This window comes from Colossoma macropomum, unplaced genomic scaffold (genome assembly GCF_904425465.1).
Source record: "Colossoma macropomum unplaced genomic scaffold, Colossoma_macropomum, whole genome shotgun sequence".
Lineage (NCBI taxonomy): Eukaryota > Metazoa > Chordata > Actinopteri > Characiformes > Serrasalmidae > Colossoma > Colossoma macropomum.
The window spans coordinates 16,069,779-16,090,171 of NW_023494798.1; the positions used below are offsets into that span (position 1 = coordinate 16,069,779).

The 20,393-nt window shown below is 39.3% G+C and overlaps 1 protein-coding gene across 2 annotated transcripts in view; it reads right to left on the minus strand.

Annotated features, from left to right (window-relative positions):
- itpr2 (inositol 1,4,5-trisphosphate receptor, type 2) overlaps positions 1–20,393 on the minus strand; it is a 95,270-nt gene that overhangs the window by 51,047 nt on the left and 23,830 nt on the right. For both annotated transcript variants that reach the window (XM_036585082.1, XM_036585081.1), the window contains exons 19-37: positions 20,127–20,378; positions 19,113–19,260; positions 18,723–18,870; positions 18,163–18,356; positions 16,585–16,711; positions 16,395–16,446; positions 15,710–15,878; positions 15,373–15,540; positions 14,345–14,434; positions 14,093–14,218; positions 13,827–13,949; positions 13,370–13,570; positions 12,332–12,583; positions 10,595–10,720; positions 10,260–10,388; positions 9,895–10,015; positions 8,615–8,796; positions 8,281–8,423; positions 5,790–5,898 (exon numbers count right to left, since the gene is read on the minus strand). In XM_036585082.1, coding sequence (XP_036440975.1) covers positions 5,790–5,898; positions 8,281–8,423; positions 8,615–8,796; positions 9,895–10,015; positions 10,260–10,388; positions 10,595–10,720; positions 12,332–12,583; positions 13,370–13,570; positions 13,827–13,949; positions 14,093–14,218; positions 14,345–14,434; positions 15,373–15,540; positions 15,710–15,878; positions 16,395–16,446; positions 16,585–16,711; positions 18,163–18,356; positions 18,723–18,870; positions 19,113–19,260; positions 20,127–20,378 — 2,860 coding nt within the window. The remainder of the gene's footprint in view (positions 1–5,789; positions 5,899–8,280; positions 8,424–8,614; positions 8,797–9,894; positions 10,016–10,259; positions 10,389–10,594; positions 10,721–12,331; positions 12,584–13,369; positions 13,571–13,826; positions 13,950–14,092; positions 14,219–14,344; positions 14,435–15,372; positions 15,541–15,709; positions 15,879–16,394; positions 16,447–16,584; positions 16,712–18,162; positions 18,357–18,722; positions 18,871–19,112; positions 19,261–20,126; positions 20,379–20,393) is intronic.

Sequence of the window (20,393 nt, forward strand, 5' to 3'; positions counted from 1 at the left end):
TTTGGACATAAATCATACCTTTAAAAATATGACATCAGTGTCTAAACCCAGAATTGTTTAAGTACAGTGTAGTGTCAACACTGCCATTCTTCTTGAGAAAACGTGAATACCCACAGCACTCCTCACTGAGTTAAAGAAGTTTTTATTGTTACATGGCTATGGACACAAAATCTCTAGAGGATATTGGAATCATGTCAGCATTGGCAGATATTTGCATCGAACAGATGTTTAGATTTGACCAATATTTCACACAGATATTTGATGACCTGTTTATTGTACTCCAGGAAGAACAGAGTGTTTACGTAATGTTTGGCTAAAATATCTGCATTTTAGTAATCTTACGCATTTTTTATCATTCAGAAAAAAAATAGATTTCTCCATAATGCTAATCCAGGCAGATCCAGTCCCAATTCTGACATTCCAGAACAGCAGAATTAGTTTTATTAAAAATATAATAATCTTCTTTTGCAGTAAAATAAAGCTCTGCTGATAGTTCTAACACAGTTTAAACGATAAATGGTCTTAAACACTGGATTTAATGTAGCCTATATCTGCTAATTCACCCTTTTTTTTGTCACGCAGACTGCTGGTCACCATAGCAACGCAGACAAGAATCTCTCCTAGCTAGTAGCTAACAAAATGGCAAAAAGAAATATTTAAGACAAACATCAATAATTTGGAGACGAATGGACTTATTTGTGTTTATAAACACTCCGGCTGGTTTCATTAACATTTAATCAGCGACGAGAAACTGTCAAACACTAAAAAGTCACGAAGTTGAAGTCAGTTTCTTGCTCTAATTTTTTCCATTGAATGGTGCAGCGGTTACATTCTGGCACCACAGGCACCATTTAAGGTGGAGTGGGAAAATTCGAACGAGAAGCTGGAAAATGAGAAGCAACTTCAGCCTTGTAAAAAGTCGAACGATGAGAGACATTTTGCAAGAAAATATTCTACTTTTGCAAAAAAGTTTCCTGCTGGAGATGTAAGAAAAGCAGCTATAGCTGAGCTAAAGCTTAAAGCAGAGCAAAGCAAGTCTGTGTTTTCGTTTATATCATATTTTTTAATTCTATACTAGTACATTAGCTCACACTGTGACATATTTACAGCCCAGACGGTAAAATGTACATAAATTATTGTGGCTTCCAAGGTGGTTTGATTTTTATTGAAAGGACAAAATGGCTCTTCTTAACATTTTTTTTCACACCTTTGATATTTGTAAGTTTATTGCTCTACAGTAGCACTCTCCAGATTTCTATTCTTCTGTCTGGTGGTCTCTTTAATCAGTCTGTGACGAGATTACTCATAGCAAACAGAAATAAAGCTACTGTCTTTCACTGATCATGAGTGGAAGCAGTGGATGTGCTGAAAGCTAAAACATTTTCTACACACACCCTTAGAGGTCCATCAGACCAATTATGTATTATATTGTCTTATGATTCATGATTCATGCTTTGCAACCAAGTCACATGAAAGATTCTGATGGATAGCTTTTGTCAGAAACAGGATGTATTAGAGCAATCGAGTGGTAAACAGCACTGGCAAATGACAAGAATCAACACAAACAGACTAGAGAGAAGCGAACACAGACAGTGAGAGCAGGTGAGGGGTAGAGAAAATATAAGCGAGAGTGCAAGGAGAGAGAGAGAGCGGGAGTGAGAGAGAACGTGATGGGACACGTGAGGCTGGCTCAGACACTGCGGCTCAGTTACGTAAACACACCCCCCGCTCCGTCTCCTCATGGACTCAGCAGACGCTGCTCCCCTCCAATCCCTCGCTCCGCTGCTGCACAGCGCTCTGCCCTCGCTCACATGGCTCCTCACATGCTCGCTCTCTTTCTCTCGCTCTCTCTCTCACTGTGCGGAGTGTGTAGTCAGCTTGAGGCTGCATGAGACTGCAGCTCCACACTCAGGGCAGCGAGGACACAGCACACACTGACACTGACTGAAGAGTACAAACTAGGGATGCACGGGGTATCATTTGTTGATTACTTTAACAATACTGGCCTTTGCAATAATGTACAAATGAGTCCTATAACCAATCAAAATGTTTTTTACTGTGTGCTGTGAGAATCTTGACCAATCACACTTCCAGATAAGTGCTTATGTTACTGTTTTGATGAATGAAGGTATTCATTGAACCAGTGCATTTTAATATACTGCAAGGTGTACCGGCATTACTAAATACTAGTATTTTATCCATATCATCGGCGCACACACACACACACACACACACACACACACACACACACACACACACACACATATTTCGCTGCTGTCGGAAGAAAACCTTGTATTTCCAAAATGGTAACTTTACAGGAGAAGGAAAAAACTTACTTTACAATGGTCGATGGAACCAGACTTTTTTTTACAAGTAATTTTGGGTCATTTCTTTTGGTCCATTTATCATGACATTTACACACATTGTAAAGGAAAACAGGCATTTTCATATTGTCAAAAACTGAAAAATGACAAAAATGGAGATACAAGGTCTTCTTCCAACAACAGCGAGATATATATAGTAAGCATTAAGCATTTATTAGCTCAGAAGAAATAATATTAATATTAGAACAAATACAAATAATATGCTGACAAATAACCCAATGTATTATTTGTAGTTGTCATCCTACATGTACTGTGGCTCCATCAATGCTTCATAAAGTTAAGTCAAGTGTGCTGGTGCTCAATTTGAACAGATCTATGCAATCTCAGAAGAAAAAAGAAATCCAGAACCAAACCTGTGTTCTTCTATCTAGTTCACAAGACATCAAACACTTTTTAAAAATGTATTCATTTTAAATGCATTATTGTTTGCACTTGCTGTAAATGATACTTTTTTAAAGCAGAAATTAACTAAATGGTTTTAAACAATGTGGCTAGGTGTATAAGACTTTTGCAGACGTATGCACGCAAACAAACACAAACACACCCCTCTTCTACTCAAAAAAGTCATGAGTATTAGAGCACAAACTTACAAAAACACATGGAATTAGTCAATTCTGCCAGTTTTACACTGAGCTCATCTCACAGTGCTGATGCAGGATGAGCTTTTGCCCTGTGCTCCATCTTTATGGCAGAGTGGGCATAATTAAACCTGCTTTAAATGACTCCTTGTTCTCTAATCATGACCTAAAAGGCATGAGCAGCTGCTGCAAGAGAATAGAGCGACTGGAAGGTGTGGAGGAGAGGTGGGGCTGCAGCACTATTTCTGCTGTGTCAAAGCTTCAGTAACCCCTGATCTCGATCTCCCTCTCCCTCTCTCTCTCTCCCTCTCCCTCTCTCTGGCTGCAGTCAGCTCTCTCTGCGGTATTGATTTGTTGTACTGGGTGTTTTTGGCTGCTGGTGTGCTCCTCCTCTCCTCCTCTCCATCTCTCTCTCTCTCTCTCTGTCCTCGCGTGCCTTAGGCTTATGCAACAACTCACTGCTCCGTCCACTGAATACTGATTAGCTGTCTGGAGCTCCAAACCCCCAGCGCGCATCCAGCCAGACCAAAAAGCACCACTGAGGCCTGAGAGGAGGGCTTTATTCATCTCTCTCTCTCTCTCTCTCACACACACACACACACACACGCGACACTCTCCTTAGCTTGCAGAGAAAGGCGGGGGGGCGGGTCAACAGGTTCAAAATCGTCACTCAAAGTTTACACATCCCTCTAGCACCCTCTTCTGGTGGCTGCTATCACGGTGGCAACCACATAGCTGCATCCCTGACCTCTGGAAATGCTCTCCAGAGTCCTTCACAATCGACCTGCCAAAACATACTGCTCTGACTCATCAGAGTTAGCTTTCACATCCCCACCGCAGTAAAGTTTACCTCTACCACACAAACCATAATGGGATTTGCTAGCTACCATGCTTTGTATTGGGGCTGAACAATTAATCGTTTTTATATTAAAACTTCAATTAGAAGGAGTACAATTTTCAAATCACAGGAGCTGCAATTTGAATTATAGCTTACATTATTCAATATTTTCTTAACAAGTTTTAAGTAGCAAAATTTAAGCTAATAACACAGAGCTTACAAATCACTTCAATCACAATTGCAACAGTGGTCAGAAAAGCTACATTAGATATTTTCCCCACACCGTTCAGCCCTACTATGTGTTAGACAAAGAGATAAACAGGTCAGACATTTCATAGCATGGTATTTTTCACTGTTTGCTGTATACCAGATGGAGGGTGTCAGATCTCATCTACTGGGCAAAAAGCTAAAGAGCAGACTCACCCCACAATGCAACTTCTGGAATTCCAGCAATGAAACAGCAATGAAAACTACAATCATTTGTGCTATGTGTTTGTTATTTCTACACGTCTAATCTTTTCACAGTCTTAAAGACATTTTGACCTAAAGGCATAAACTGCTGAAATGAGTTTCTAAGTTAACTAAATTACAAGGCTGCAAAGACCGTTCAATGCTGCTACCCTGCTACATCTGGCTTGCTGAACACTTTTTTGGTCACCGTATGCTTACATACAATGCTGTGAAAAATGTCTTCTGTTTTTGCATATTTGTCACACTTGAATGTTTCAGATCATCAATATACTTTTAATATTAGACAAAGTTAACCCAAGTAAACACAAAATGCTGTTTTTAAATGATGATTTCATTTATTGAAGGAAATGCTGTTCAGCCCTACCTGTCCCAATGCGAAAAAGTAACTTAACTAAAAAGTAAAGTAGCCACACCCAGGCATGATTACTGTCAGAGTTGAGTCTAATTACTTAAATAAAACCTGTCTGGCAGTGTGAAGCAGGCTAGAAGGTCACAAAAAGCAGCACATGATGCCACATTCTAAAGAGATTCAAATACAGATACAAAACAAAGTCACTGAAATCTACCAGCATAGAAAGGATTACAAAGGTGGAACTTTTTGAAAGATACATCTGGCATAAAGCTAACACTGCAAGAATATCATACCGCAAGAATATCATACCAGCTGTCAAACATGGTGGTGGGTTTGTGATGGTCTGGGGCTTCTTTGCTTCTGCAGGACCTGGACGACTCGTCATAATTGACGGAACCATGAATTCTGCTCTTTATTATAAAATCCTGAAGTAGAACATCCGCCCATCAGTTTGTGACCTAAAGCTCAGTTGGGTTATGCAACAGACTAATGATCCGAAGCAGACAAGCAGGTCCACCTCTGAATGGTTTAAAAGAAACAAAATTAAGGTTCTGGAGTGGCCAAATCAAAGTACTGACTTGAATCCCATTGAGATGATGTGGCATGAACTCACATGGGCAGTTCATGCTCGAAAACCCTCCAATGTAGCCAAATTAAAACAATTCTGCAAAGAAGAGTGGGCCAGAATTCCTCCGGTGTAAAAGACTCAAAAGTTATCGCAAACATTCAATTGCAGTTGTTGCTGCCAAGGGGGGCACAACAAGTTACTAGGTTTAGGGAGGCAATCATTTTTTCACATGGCTGATATAGATAATATAAATGGTGATAGAAAAGCTGCATTTTGTGCTTACTTGTGTTGTCTTTACCTTACATTGAAATGAGCCAGATGATCTGAACCATTTAAATGTGACAAATTAGCAAAAATAGAAGAAATCAGATTATGGGCAAATACTTTTTCACAGCATTGTACATGTCATTTCATATTTTTGATATCCGCACAGTTATATTATTACACTAAAATGTCAGAACATTCTTCTATAAAAGTGTGTTCCATGTTTGCCTGGTGCTGCATTTTGGAGCTAAAATTTCAAAACCCTTATACCTAAAGCTCCTGGATTGAGCGCTACAATGAGTTCAATAAGAATTAACAAGATGCTCTCACTGACCCGATCATCAAAGGTCTCTTTCTTGTCTAGCATCTCCCGGAGAGTCTGCAGGATCTTAATGCACAGCTTCTCCTCCTTATCCATCAGCTTCTTTGTGTGTTTAATCAGCCTGGAGGGACAAAGACCCCAGTGAACAAAATGCTTGATTATTAATATTTAACCATTCATAATGAATTTCTCCTCATTCATTATAAGGGAGAGAGAACTGGTGACAACAATTTGAGCACACATGATTTAGAAAACCTTATCGTCAAACATCTGAAATGCAAATATTCCTTATTGACCTTACATAAGAAAAGTAATACAGTAATGTGTGTGGCGCTACAGCAGGTGGGCTGCACGCTGTGGCTTTCAGAGTGAATCATGCAGACTTGAGTGGTTATGCAATAGTACAGGCACATCATGCGGCCACAGACTCAGGTAAGTGCTGTTCTAATGCTGTCAGACAGACTGGCTCTCAGTGGAGCACCTTCACTACCCACTCAAAATCCAAACACTGCTGCCATGACCTGGTCAAACCGACTACGACTGGGCGATATGAATGAAAATTGCCAAAAACTGCATCATGATAATTTGACAAAAAATCATTACCATTAAATAATCTAAATATTGTGCCCCATAAATAATGGATACTGTAATCAGCTAATCCTTTCACAAACTGGTGGGACAATTTATGAAATAGTCCAGCAGTATTAAGGCTTTTGTGCCAATTTCAGGTGCAAATAGGACTCAACATTCCACATTCCGAAACTGTTAACTGCTTGATGGAGGCACAGACATCGACCAAGAGGAAAGAATATTTACCAAAAGAATAACACTGTTTCAACAGGGCCAGGTGTATTTATGAGAGAGAAGGCATAGCTGAAAAATATACCTTGATGCAGCAGCAATATGTGCTCACAATCCTTTATTGCTTCCCACAACTTCCTTTATTAAGATGTCTGTTTCTTTGTCACCAAATGTGCATTCTACCTTTTGTCTGAGCTGGCTGGCAGCTCCACTAATTCACTGCACCTTTTAAACCCTGCATCTGACAAACATGTACAATTAGTAGACAGTCCTCTGTGGAGTCTGTGCTATTAGCTACAGCCTCAGTCAGTGTAAATTGAAAATGAATTTGAAGGTGCATTACGAGCGTATTTTGCACTGTACTTGCTCACTTATGTACATCTGACCCTCAGCATTTCCCCAGGAAAATTGTCATTAGCGGGTGGCGCAGTTTACACTGGGGAGGCAGTGTATCTGCTGTGACTATCACTACTTTATAAGCGCTATATAAGCCTACCAGGGCGTCTGCTGCTGCTGCGGCTGAAGTAGGACTACAAGTTGAATTATAGCCCATGTTATGTTTTGATTATGAGCCTAGTCTGCACAATATAGCATAAATGGTGCATTCTGCATTTTTTCAAGCTAGAAGCCACTAGCATGACATAGACCTAAAAAATTAAGGGTTTTGTTCCAAAACACATTATTGACCACTTCCAAGAATTTTCTTTTTTTTTCATGATACACATTGTTGGGGCCAGGCTTTACACATATAAGACATGCCAATACTATATCATAATTAGTACAACCTTTATTAGAAAAATAATAAATCTGCTGCTATTCTTTTCAAAAACGTGTTACATCCAAAATTGTTAGAAATGGATATACAGCATGTTGGAATGAAACTTAAACTTGTGCTTCGTGCTCAGATGACCGCTGATGTGCTGGTATAAAGCAACACACTGATCAACAGACAAGTATTAGCAGCACCGCACTGCTGTGCAGAAGTTCTGCAGTTACTGGTTCTGATCTAGAATGGGCATGGTGGCATCCAATAAACATGAAGAATGTCAGAAATAGAACAAAAGCTCTAAACTCTTCATCTATCTTTGGAAAATTACATTTTTGATGAAAGGCATCTGGCTTAACCTCAGGATTTTGCTGAAGTGGAACATCAGCACAATGTGTTGTGGCACACCAATAACAGAAACAGGCCGACTTTCAAACGATATTGCTTTGTACCATATCGTGTTCTGCCACTCATTGCTGGTGTACACAGCTTCACTGATTACAGTGGGAGGATTTTGGTTTAGTCGTTGTCACTCGTTTGTGTCGCTTGCTGTCAGGACAAAGCATCTGCCTGTAGTGCCACACTCAAAAATATTATAATCAACCTACAATAATTTTTATTCAAGATAATCAATGATTATTTTTTTAATTAAACAGGACCAATTAATCTCTCTTTGCAGTTAGTTCGTTCACCTGTTAAGATGATATCCACGATATGCTAAGAAAAGTGTATTGTGACATAATTTAGCACAACAATGATAAAATATCATCATACGGCCCACCCATACCTTGGACTCAACTGAATCTCCAGAGGTCATCATTCAGAATCTTCTTTAGTCTATGCTGAGGCTTAATCTGGGTCCGGGAAACCGGCCCATAAACTAATTTAACTAACTTAAAATGAGGTTTTCAGAATGAGGGTCTGTGTGTGTCTTACTTAGTCATGAAGGCTCCGGTCTCACAGCGCAGTCGTGCAGCCTCAGGGAACAGCAGCTCCGGACTGTGCAAAACGTCCACCAATACAGAGAACTCAGCCTGCACCCGTGGACCGAACTGCTCCTTTAAAAATGACACCACACCCTACACACACACACACACACACACACACACACAGGAGAACAACATTTCAGCATCACGTACACAAGATCAAAGTCAGAACGGTGGTAAAGTGTGTAGGTAAGTTTTTGATGCGCTGATTTTTCTTTCTGTATGATCAAATGGGCTCCCTGGGGGTGAAAACATCATGGCAGTGATGGAGTCATCTGTGGTACCTGTAGTTTCTCTATAATGTTCTTGTAGTCTGGGGCCCCCAGGGGCTCTTTGCGGGGCCGGGAACGAGCAGAGAGCCTCCAGTCTTTGGCTGCACGCTGCACCATGGTGGTGTGGGTTTTCAGAGACAGTGTGTTCACCTGACTGTCCAGGTCCACAGGGATAGCGATGCTCCTGTTCTTAGCTTGAAAGAAAACAGAAATTATCAGTCTTCCTCTATTTAAACTACACAGTCAATCAATAAGGCTGACCCCCATTTGCAATGCAGTTGAGCATTAGAACAAAAAAAAATACAGATTGAAAAAAGTAACAAGTGTTGAAGAGCAAAAACAATATAACCTAATGAAATCGAATAAGAACTAACTAACATCAAATAATGTGTTTTTTAAAGTTTCCTGTAGTAAATTCCACCTCACTGGTGCACCGCAACTAAAAGCAGATTTGTAAAAACTCTCAGCACTTGAGAGTTTGGTGGCCCATTCACTGGAGCGTGGTAGACTCATATGCTGGTGTGTGATAGACTCTTACAGTACGACATAGATGTGATATACGATGGCAATATGGTGAATGAGTGCTTTATAAATAAACAAAAACCAGTGTTTCCTGATGTACAGACACAGGGGACCAACCAACTTTTTCAAAGAGTAAGCAATGATTGTAAAGTAAGTACTGTAGGGGTCATCAGTGATGAATCTTGGAGCTGAGTGAGACACTGAATCTAAAGGTTTAAGAGACTAACGACTAGATGCTTCATTCAGAAGAATAACTAATATTCTAGTCTGATTGATTCACAGGGGTACTATTTACAGTGGGACAGAGCATTAAGTTTGAATTTCATAAAGCTGCACAGTTACGCTCACAGACCCTTCTCTACAGAGAAAAGATTTCATACAGGACTTAATTAGCAACTCTCAACAGTTCATTAACAAACGTTTTAAGAATACATTGGTTGTAAAGGTCATACTGTTACTGTTACTATGTGCTACATATTTTCACTAGTGTAGTGTAAAAAAATCCTAATATGGGAATGATATGTCAATTAATACTGAATATGAGCAAGTATTTGCTTAATTTGTTGAAGATTTGCTACCTGGGAGACCCCATACTCTGACACAGCATATATACTGCACGGCAAAAAAAGGAACTACATGATGTCAGCTGTGGGATTTTTAGATTTTATCCCAAATAACAGACCTGGTGGCAATAGTTTTACATTCCAATACAACAGAATGTCTGCATTTTCACTTGTGCCCAAGATGCGCTGCTGGAGATGTTAACGCACCCACATCAGCAAGAGTCTTAACGCAGGCCTCAATGTTGGCCTTCTGCGAAGAGTTCATCCAGGGACAGTTGTAGACTCTGAAGGCTGACTGAAGCAGCTGGATAAAGATGGGCTGATGGGTCTGCCAGGATGAGTGAGAGAAATAGAGAGAGATAGAAAAAGCTTTTGATTAAACCTACAGCTGCTGAGAGTGAGATCAAAGCAGGGAGAGAAGGGGGTTAAATTGGTGTGTGTAATGTTGGCAGCACATTGACACAGATGGCTGACAGGTTGATAGTGTGGGGACTGAAGTGGAAAGACATGCAAATGGGTGAGCGTGTTTTTTCAGAATCAATCATGAATCTGCATGTGTGTGTGCCGTCTACCTGGAGGTTGGAGTTGCTGACGGAAAACTGTGAACCGAAGAAACCCTTGACAATGGCCATGATAGTCTCAGTGACGTACTTCTCCAGCGTGGTGTCAGCATGCTTTCTGTCTGTGGTGCTGTTACATACCTGAAAATCACATATCACATCACACCACTCCTACTGACAACATCTACATCCAGATTACACCAGTTGAGCAGTAGCAGCCATACGAACTTCAAAACGCATAATGTAAAATATGTTAATTCCAGGGTTTATGATATCTAATTTTACACAACCAAGTATATGATGATTAGATGTCACAATGTTACAGTGATTAATGCTAGTGTTCTTACTCTGGCCATGTCGATGAGGAAGTTCTCAAAGAGCTTCCAGATGTGGTGGCTGGTGTAGATCTCCTTCATCTCCACCTCTGTGTCCACATAGCAGTGGTTCACAAAATTTACATAGGCAATCTTCACCTGTCAGAGAAAAGAGTCAGAAAATCAAGCTGATCTGTGCAACTGTGGATTTTAATTTTCCTTCTCCTTCCATGGCAGATTAATGAAGTGATCAGTATCAGTATTTTTGGACATCAGGATTTTATGGTTATACTGGCTCTAAGCAAGCTTAGAAGCTCAATCAGCAACATGTAGATTGCTACGTTTTATCCCTTTTTTTGTTCTTTATTTCTCTTGTTTGATTTTATGAGCTTTATATGTTCTGACATTGAGATAAACTTGCTGGGACAATCCTGGGAAGATTAGCAACTGACTTGAATTTCCCATAAAATGATGGATTCCATATGACAGATGGCCTTCCAATTTTTACCCTTGAATTCACTGCTGATTTCTTTTTTCCTTGACATAATGTTAATACACACTTTTTTTTCCCTTTTTTAAAGGTGGTTATACTTCCTGGTGCCCTACCAGTCAAGCATTTGATTAGCAGCACCAGATTGCTAATTACCTGTCTAATATCTATGGGAGCAGTAAGGGTGTTCTTAATATTTCCCACATGGTTTATACAATTTGGCTTCCTTTTTGTTGATTAAATGATGACATATTGGAATCATGATATATCTTGTGTGTTATGTCTTATCTGAGAGGTGATTTGTCTAATGTAAAGTTGATGACAACTAGAAAATGTATTCATGGCCTGATATTTATGACCATCCTTTTTTATATAACTGCATGTGCAACAAGAGTGTGACCAAATAACTATATACAGCTGTTGTCGGAAGAAAACCTTGCATGTCCAAAATGGTAACTTTACAGGAAAAAGGAAAAAAAACTACTTTACTTTTAATGTAAGTCAATGGAACCAGACTTTTTTCCAAGTCATTTTGAGATGTTTCTTTTGGTCCATTCTTCATGAAATTAACATATAATGTAAAGCACACTCAGCATTTTCAGATTATGTCATAAACTGAAAAATGACAAAAATGGAGATACAAGGTTTTCTTCCAACAGCAGCGATATTTCACTGTCCTCAGAAAAACAAGCACCTACAAAACAGTAACTTTACAGGATAAGGCAAAAAACATTCTTACATTTAAATGCAAGGTAATGTATAAAGGTGATTTCACACAATGCAAAAGACAGCTACCGTGGTGATGTGTGTGTATGCATTATATGCATACACAGAACTGTGCAAAAGCCTTAGGAAGCTTGACTGTGTGTTTTGCCTGTAAAAACACTACATAGCATTAGAATGTAGGCATAAATACACTAAAAATACTTTTAAAAAGTTATTAATTTCTTGTTTAGAAAATGTCATTAGAAGAACACACGATTTTTGTTCCTATTTTTATTGTATTAGATGTTAACTATGACTACAAGGCTTCTATTTTTTCAAACAAATTTCAATAAAAAAAAAAGTACCATACAAAAAAATGGTTTTACATATAATTTTCTCAGATGGCCTAAGACTTTTGCGCAGTACTATATGTAGCATGCTTTCATAAAAATTAACACAAACACAGCCGCAGCTAGGTTCCCTGGACCACAGAGGCCTTAAATGTGACAGCGTGCCACTACAAGAAAAACCCATCAGCAGCTCAGTCACAACATATGCATTGCAAGTTAACTGACCTCAGGGATGCAGTCGTCATGGGTAACCACCCTAACTATGTCATCCAGTGGCAGTAGTGAGTTGCACTTGATCTCTGTGTAGACGTTCTTGCCCTCAGTGCAAGCAGCCAGCAGCTCTACCAGGTTGATGTGGTAGGACAGGGCACTGGCCTCATCACGGCGCTCCCGCTCTGAGCTCATCAGCTGCAGCAGTGTGGGGAACGAGGCCCGGTCATTGTAGAACAGCAGCACCTCTTCACCCCCATTCACCAGCTACAACAACCAACATACAAGTACACGGGCAGAAGATGGCAAGTAAGAGACAATGAGGTTAAGGTTCAGGTTAACCCTAACCAAATATTAGAGCACAGAGAGTACAGGCCAAAAGTCTGGAATCATTGTTCAAATGTCTGAAATCAATGTTTTCAAAAATACTAAACCAATTTGATAGTAGATAAATATATTAAATTATTGTAATACGAGAGTTTCAAGCAATTTCACAACTCTAAAATAATTAGTAGTGGAAAAATACATGAAATTACAGATGAGTCCTGTAAGATGAATGGTACTTAAAGATGGTTAAAAAGACTGGAAAAGTGCTACTGCATATAAAGTAATAGTAACATAGTAATTATATAATAGTAATTACATTATACAATAGTATAATTAATATCCAGAATATTTTGGATTTCGAATATGTGATAAATAATAACAAAATAATAAAAACTTATTGCAGTATATTTATCCTTTAACAGGTTCATGGTGTTGACAATGTACTGGAAATACTGAATAAACCATCTACAGTTTTTTTTTTTACTTTTTATGCCTAGTTAATAATAATAAAACTACTACAATATAATATCTAGAAATATACCAAACATTAGGGCAATGAAAACAACAGTTAAAAACTCACCATATTTTATTAATGACAACAAAAAATGATTAATTCACTCTAATAGTTTTGTAGATACAAATCAGTGTTATATCAATAATCCATCCACTGGTTTTTGTAATTTCCGGTCTCTTGCACTGTAGCAGTATAGAACATCTATCTCTCACCTCAGTCATCACTTTGTCCTGGCACTTCTTCACGTACTTGCCATCTGATTTCACTATAGTCTGAAGAAAGCGCAGGTAGTGGATGGAGCGGCCATGTGTTTCGATGCAGTGCACGAAGTGATGCACCACGCGGTCACTGATTTCATTACACAGGTGGTAGTTGTTTTGGAAGATGTAGCGCATGGTCTTTGCCTCCAGATGCTACATAAAAGGGTAAAAAAAAAAGCACCCAGAACACTCAATAGCCAAGAACCTGAACAATAGTGTAATTTTAACCTACAGTACTGCTACTGTATTAATCAATTAAGGAATTAGCCCTTAGAAGTTACAGTTATTGATGGCGATAACAAAAGTATGTTGTTATTTTATATTGTTTATTTCTCTTCTTGTTGGCTCAGGATCTCAATATGTGATATCAAAACCCTCTGACATGTTCTGACATGGGATGTCAACATACCCCAGGGGTGAGGAACAGGTTTAGGTGTTTGTGAAGCAGAATCTGGTTCTGAGGGTTATCATTACAGAAGTTCTGCAGGAAGGTATGGGCCAGGGTCATGATCTCAGACATTTTCTCATCTCCCTGAAGAGGAGTAAGTCAAGAGAGTAAGTCAACCAAATTAGCCAAGATAGTAACTGTGCTCTCTGTAAATGACTTACTTAGAAATGATAAGATGCTTAAGTAAATATTATGATTAAACTGGAATGTTTAGATATCATGCTTACTTTCTCATAAGGGATCTGTAGCAGGTCCAGCACCACAGTATGAGCTCCCATGTTCTTCAGTAGTCTCTGCTGTTGCACACGGCTCTTCTTAGCAGAGTAACACAGCTTGTTGAGACGTTGTAGGATCTACTGACCAACAGAACATAATTACCAAAACAATGTTGATGCACATGGCAAAGTTCCACACTGTTCATACCACTGACATGTGGAGGGTAAAAAGGTGAATAACTGTGCTATGGGAGCTGTACCCACCTCTTTCACGATGATGTAGTTGTTGGCTTTGTTACTGTCTATCTGTGGCTTAATGTTTCCATCCTGTACTGGACTGAGGATGCCCGCCTCCTAACAAACACACAGGTTCACTTATATCTCTAAAAACTAAAGGTCCAAACATTCTTCTGACATCTAATATGGTTTTATTCCAGCAAAACAAGTCATGTTTACATACATTTTCCCCAAATCCCAAAATTAGTTAATCAGCCAAGACATGCATGCTTCTTTAGTTTAGAACTGGAAAAATTAAGACCTCAAAATGGCTACTAATACAGTTTTTAGCTATGCATTATATATGTTTGTCGATTTTTTGCACTATGCCTCAGAGTGCCTGAAATGCATAAATAATCTGACTGTCACTAAACAACATGATTGGAGGAAGTTATAATGGTTTAAGCATTCAGTTTGCACAATGCTAATTGATCCCTATTAGCTTCCACTGTTACCTACATGACAGCCATATCTCCGGAGCATTGTCAAAAGAATGAAGCACCTCCTTATGAGCCTAAGGTCACCATGTCCAAAGCCAAGTGTCAGCCAGAGGGGTATAAAGCCCCCCCATCAGTAACATTTGTGATCTACAACTAATCTACAACATCCGCAAAATGAATGTTCTTGTGGCTGAATGCAATAAATTCCTCACAGCAACGATCCAACATAAGGTGAAGCCTTCTCAGAAAAGTAGAAAAGTACTGCAGCAAAAGGGGGGGCAAACTCTCTATTAATCCCCATGATTTCAAAAGAACCGTTGAATAAGCAGGTATCTGCAAACATCTGGGCATAAAGTGTATGTCTTGGCTGATACCCTTGGAAAATAGTGTAAATGTGAATTTTTGTTCAAAGCATCGCTTTAAACCACTGTCAATGCAAACTCTGTCAGGACTACTTGACATCACAGAAGACAGATCAGTCATTTGTAAAAGACATATGATTTATTCTTTTCGCAAAGTCAATCATTCAAACTATTAGGCAATTGATCTATTTAAAGTGGCCACCAGGGGTGGTACCTCTATGATCTGCTCCTTGTTCTGGTTTTCAGTAATGTCCTCATTGCCATAGGTTCCGCTCTTCTCTACCCAGAGCTCAGACTTCTCCACAGTCAGCCGCAGCTGGTCTAGATCTGCCTTTATCTGCTTATAGTTTTCCACATCCTGCTCAGAGACCAGCAGCTGGACCTACACATGCATACACACACAGCATGAATACAAGACTTAAGATTTACAAGAGAATATGTATGTGATGTTACTGGGATTATTGGGAGCATCTGTTTTTTTCCTCTAATGTTCTTAACGGTGGAACAGAAAAAGAAAAAACTAGCCAGCAGTGGCTGAGCGAGAGTGAGACCTGTTTGAATGCCTGAAGGACCTCGGCTCTCTGGCTGAAGTGTTTGAAGATGAGCTGCAGTGAGCCTGAGACGAGAGGAGGATAGTCCTGCATGATGAGGTGAATCAGCACTCGCAGAAATGTCCTGCCTCCTTCATCATCCAGATCCACTAAATCCCTCTCCTTACCACTGATTAGCGCACACACACACACACACACACACACACACACACACACACACACACACAAATTGTTAATATCTTTAGTACATACTAAATATATACTTAATATATACTAAAAATGTCCAATTTTCTATTTGTTTTTATTAACAATGATGGTGCATTTTTAAAAATACGGATCCCCAATGGGACCAAAAGAATTGAGTCTAGAGTGAAGAATCTTAACATGCATAGTTCTTTAAAGAAACTTCTACGGAAATGAGACCTGTGCATATGAAACTTTTAAAAGTTACATAATCTAAAGTTTTTTCACCAATTTACATGCTTTTGCTAGAACTGTTTATTCAGTCCAAGAACCATTTGAGAACAGTTATTTTTAAGAGTGTGATGGTACCCAGTTATAGGAAGCAAAGACTTGCAGCGATCAGTGACACATGATAAGCAAATAGTCCATCACAGCACCAGAAATAGCTAATAAGCAAAATGCAGAAGTGACTTAGTTTTCTTTATGGCTCCAGTCTGCTCACCTCCCAGCAAACATACTCTCTGCTTTTTCAGCAATCTCCTCTACGTTGGGCTCTAAACACATAAGAAACAAACAAATGGCATGCAGTGAAATAACATGATGGACAAATTCATTGAGAGCCACCCAAATACAGCAAAGTAAGATTTATAATTATATGGTCAGCAAAAGAAACACTGTGACTGTGCTCTTACCAGGTTGCACAGGGGGAAAGTCAGTGATTGAGAGAGTGCTGTCTGTCATACTCTGGTCTCCAAACTCTTTCTTGTAGATGGACAGAAGGTAGGTGATCCGGTAGTCCAAACGCACACTCAGAATGAACTATGAAATAACATAAGCATAGCAATGATGTCACTTCATAATATTTTAAAAATTAAATACATGTAGGGTTGGTTTCTTGGACATGGATTATGTCTTGTCTCAGAATAAACTACAATTTTAATTGTGATGCACCCTGAAATCATGTTTAATGTACACTTAGGCTGAATATGGATCTGGGAAAGCAGCCTGTAATGTATTAAAGGACCCATATTCTACATTTTTTGTATTCTATTTTTTCCCTAAGGTATATGAATGATGCTTCTGTGGTTTTACATATCCAAAACAGACATAATTAATTTTAACATGTCCATTATCCAAACTCTCTTTACCCCTAAGAATTAAACAGGCCAGTTTTGTTTCTGTGGAATTAAGATAGATATATGTAAGTGACCTCAGCTCTAATTGGCTGCCCTGCGTTGTGTCTTATTCTAGCGGCAATCCAAACAGAAACACTCCTTGTTGATTGTGTGTGGTTTTAGGTGTGACTTCAATCAGTTAACTGGGCATCGCTTCCCCTCACACCACACAGCAAACGACAGCCGATGAAGCTGTAATTCGGCCCAATCATGCAATTCAGTCGGCTCTGACCAAATCTGGCTTAAAACGGGCTTAAAACGCAGTGTATGCCTGCCTTTACATCACCTGAATGGGCAGGGCTAGTCTGTAGTAGGCTGAGGAGGTGAATATATGTAAATGTATATATATTTAATACACACAAAAATATATGTAAGTTCAAAACAGGCTGTCGTTGAAGCTTAGTTTTCATATATAGACTGAGGAGTGAAGGCATGAAAGTGAAAGTGTGTTTTGAAACTTTTGTAATGTTTGCATATTATATCTATTATACTTTTTTTTCAATACATGAGGAAATTTCTATAATAAGGGCCCTTCAAACAAAGCAATATATTGTAGATACCTTTAGAATTTCTGCACCTTTGACAATGCAAAACTTTCCTTGTAAATTTAAGTTTGGCTTGTTATTCTATTATTTTGTTAATGCATAGAGCGTCCTTGAAAAAAAAATAAAATAAATAAACATCACTGTGCATATGCACTTGACAAGGGCCTTAATACACAGGAGAACAATGTTGCTTCAACTTTTTAAAGTGCAGCAAACTGCCAGACTAAGGCTTCATATTATGTTAAAACTTGACCAATAGTAATAATGGACCAATAGAAATGTTCCAAAATCACTTGTAAAAACATCTGTTACATTAACTTACATTAAAAATGAAAAACATTTTGCCCTCTCCTGTACAGTTACTATTTTGAAGATATAGGCTTTTCTCTAGACAGCGATGTTATGCTTTTTGTATGGTTTAGTTAAATTATGGACATAGCTTGGTCCGAACTTACAACAGTGTGTGTATCTTCTTTTTCCTTCCAGTGGACTTTCCTTGCTCTCACTTGTTCTGTTTATTCAATGGTCTTAAGTAAAGTGAGGGACTCACCTGCAGAATCTCAATGATCCTGAGCTTAGTGTCCATCACCATCACGTCCTGGTTGTCAAGGAGACAGAGCGGTTTTCCACGGCCCGTCATTGGCCGAGACTCAGGAAGGCAGTGGGGCAGCATAGAGCCTCGGCTGAGCACCATCTGAGTCATCATCTCACCCACGCCATGGATGGTGCGCAGGACGTTATTACCTACACACGCACAAAAGCAGAAGACTAAGCTCTCAAGGCAAACACTGCCACTGAGTAACGTTTTGTCAACTTTGTCAGATAATTAAAAAAAGTTCAGAACTAACTTTTAGCACACTACTGTACATATCATACATCTTTTTTGTCAAGCTACTGTATATGACCCAGGATGGATTGGAGGATTAATTTCTTTACAAAGATGGGCAAACAATTCTGATGTACTCAAAATGAAACTATAAAGTTTCACAATAGGTGTACTGTAAACTGAATCATGAATACCATGACTGAAAACTCTTTAAACATAAATGACTAAACGGCAGCTACTTGGTTACAGTATCTGATTGTGGTATCTGTCTGATCATGTCTGACCTCCCTCAGGGCTTTTGGAGAGTTTAGACATGAACGTGAGCGGGTGCTGCACGATGTCCAGGATGGCCAGCAGGGTGCGTGTGAGACACAGAAGCTCATTGAAGCTATAGAAGCCAAAGTAGACCAAGTTACGTGCCAGGTTCACCACCTTAGACAGAGAAAGGAAGAAATGTATCATAATTTTCTCACAACAGGCTGATGATTTTTTTTTTTTTAACAGCAAATGGAACATAAAATAATATATAAACACGTATGTCTTCTTTTGTAAATTGGACAGAGAGTGGCCTTTAAGACCTATTAAAGAAAGAGACGAAAAGAGAAAGACTTGGCAAGCTTCAACCAAATCATTAAACTTTCTTTCGATCAAGGAAGAGCTTTTAAGTGCCTTACCTCTAGAGTAAGCTCATTCTTTTCTTCATCTCCGAAGGGGAAAGGCTGGCTCACGACATCTTTCAGGTAGTCGTCCACAAAGTCCATGGTAGGAGCAAACTTCCTCTTCATTTCCTCTCTGGATGTGTCTCTGAACTCGTACTCATAGCTGCAGAATGTATTACATGGAGACATACGAAAGAGGATGACTACTTGATATTACTGTAAAATATATGTATGGTAACATTTAAAATCCTGCTACAACAATGATCTACGTAAGTCTGGCACAGTAAGCAAGTCAATCACTACAAAAAAATCCATGCTCAGTGAATTAACTAAAACTAAGGGGTGTTCAACAAGCTCTCTAAAAAAACAATGGCACTATGTCATGATGTTTTGGGGTGTGCATGCACGTTTTGCATTTTTAAGCTGTGGTAGTGCATGCCCTTTTGACATTTGCTTAGGCCTGTGTTCTGCTGCTGCTGGACCAAGTGATGGTTTAGGACACTTCAGCACAAAGTGAATTAGCATAAAGCTGGTTAAACTGCTGTAGGCAAGTCTGGTGTTGCTAACTTGCAGACTACAACAGTGTCATATCTTCTCCCTCATATGCAGTAATGCAGTGTAACAAATACCCAAATAGTGATTTCAGCATTTGAATACTGAGACCTAGAATGGTTAACAGTTAATTAATAACTACTCAGTAACTACTATGAAACATTACATAACTGACATGAAACTAATATGTAAGTAATGTAGTTAAGAGGGAGTGGAATTTAATTGTATTTGATCACACCTGGAAATAATGCCATACTATACACATTTTATCCCCTTCTTGTGATGTCAGCACTCATCAGTACTCAAACCCTGGGTATAAACCAACTTTAGTGCAGATGATGTTCAATATGTGCTTTCAAGAATATTCTGGAAAGTTGTAAAAATTGGAAAACAGGAAAACTGTCAAATCATCATTTAGCCAAACCTCTACACTGTGTCACTAGTGACCTACTGTCCATCCTTATCATATGCACTCACTCTTGGATGGAGATCTTGGACGGGATTTCAGTCCAGAGGCGGGCGTAGCGTACAGGCACAACGGCCTCCTGGGGGTCACGGTCCACATGCATGTGCAGCATGAGGCGGCAAAAGGAAGCTCGCAGGTTGTAGGGCAGGCAGTCATCAAACATGCAGCGCAGGATCAGATCAACTGGCAGCTGGGTGGAAATCTGATTGATGGCCAAATACTGCCGGTCAAGACACATCTTAGCAAAGAGATTCAGCTGACACCTGTCAGGCAGAAAA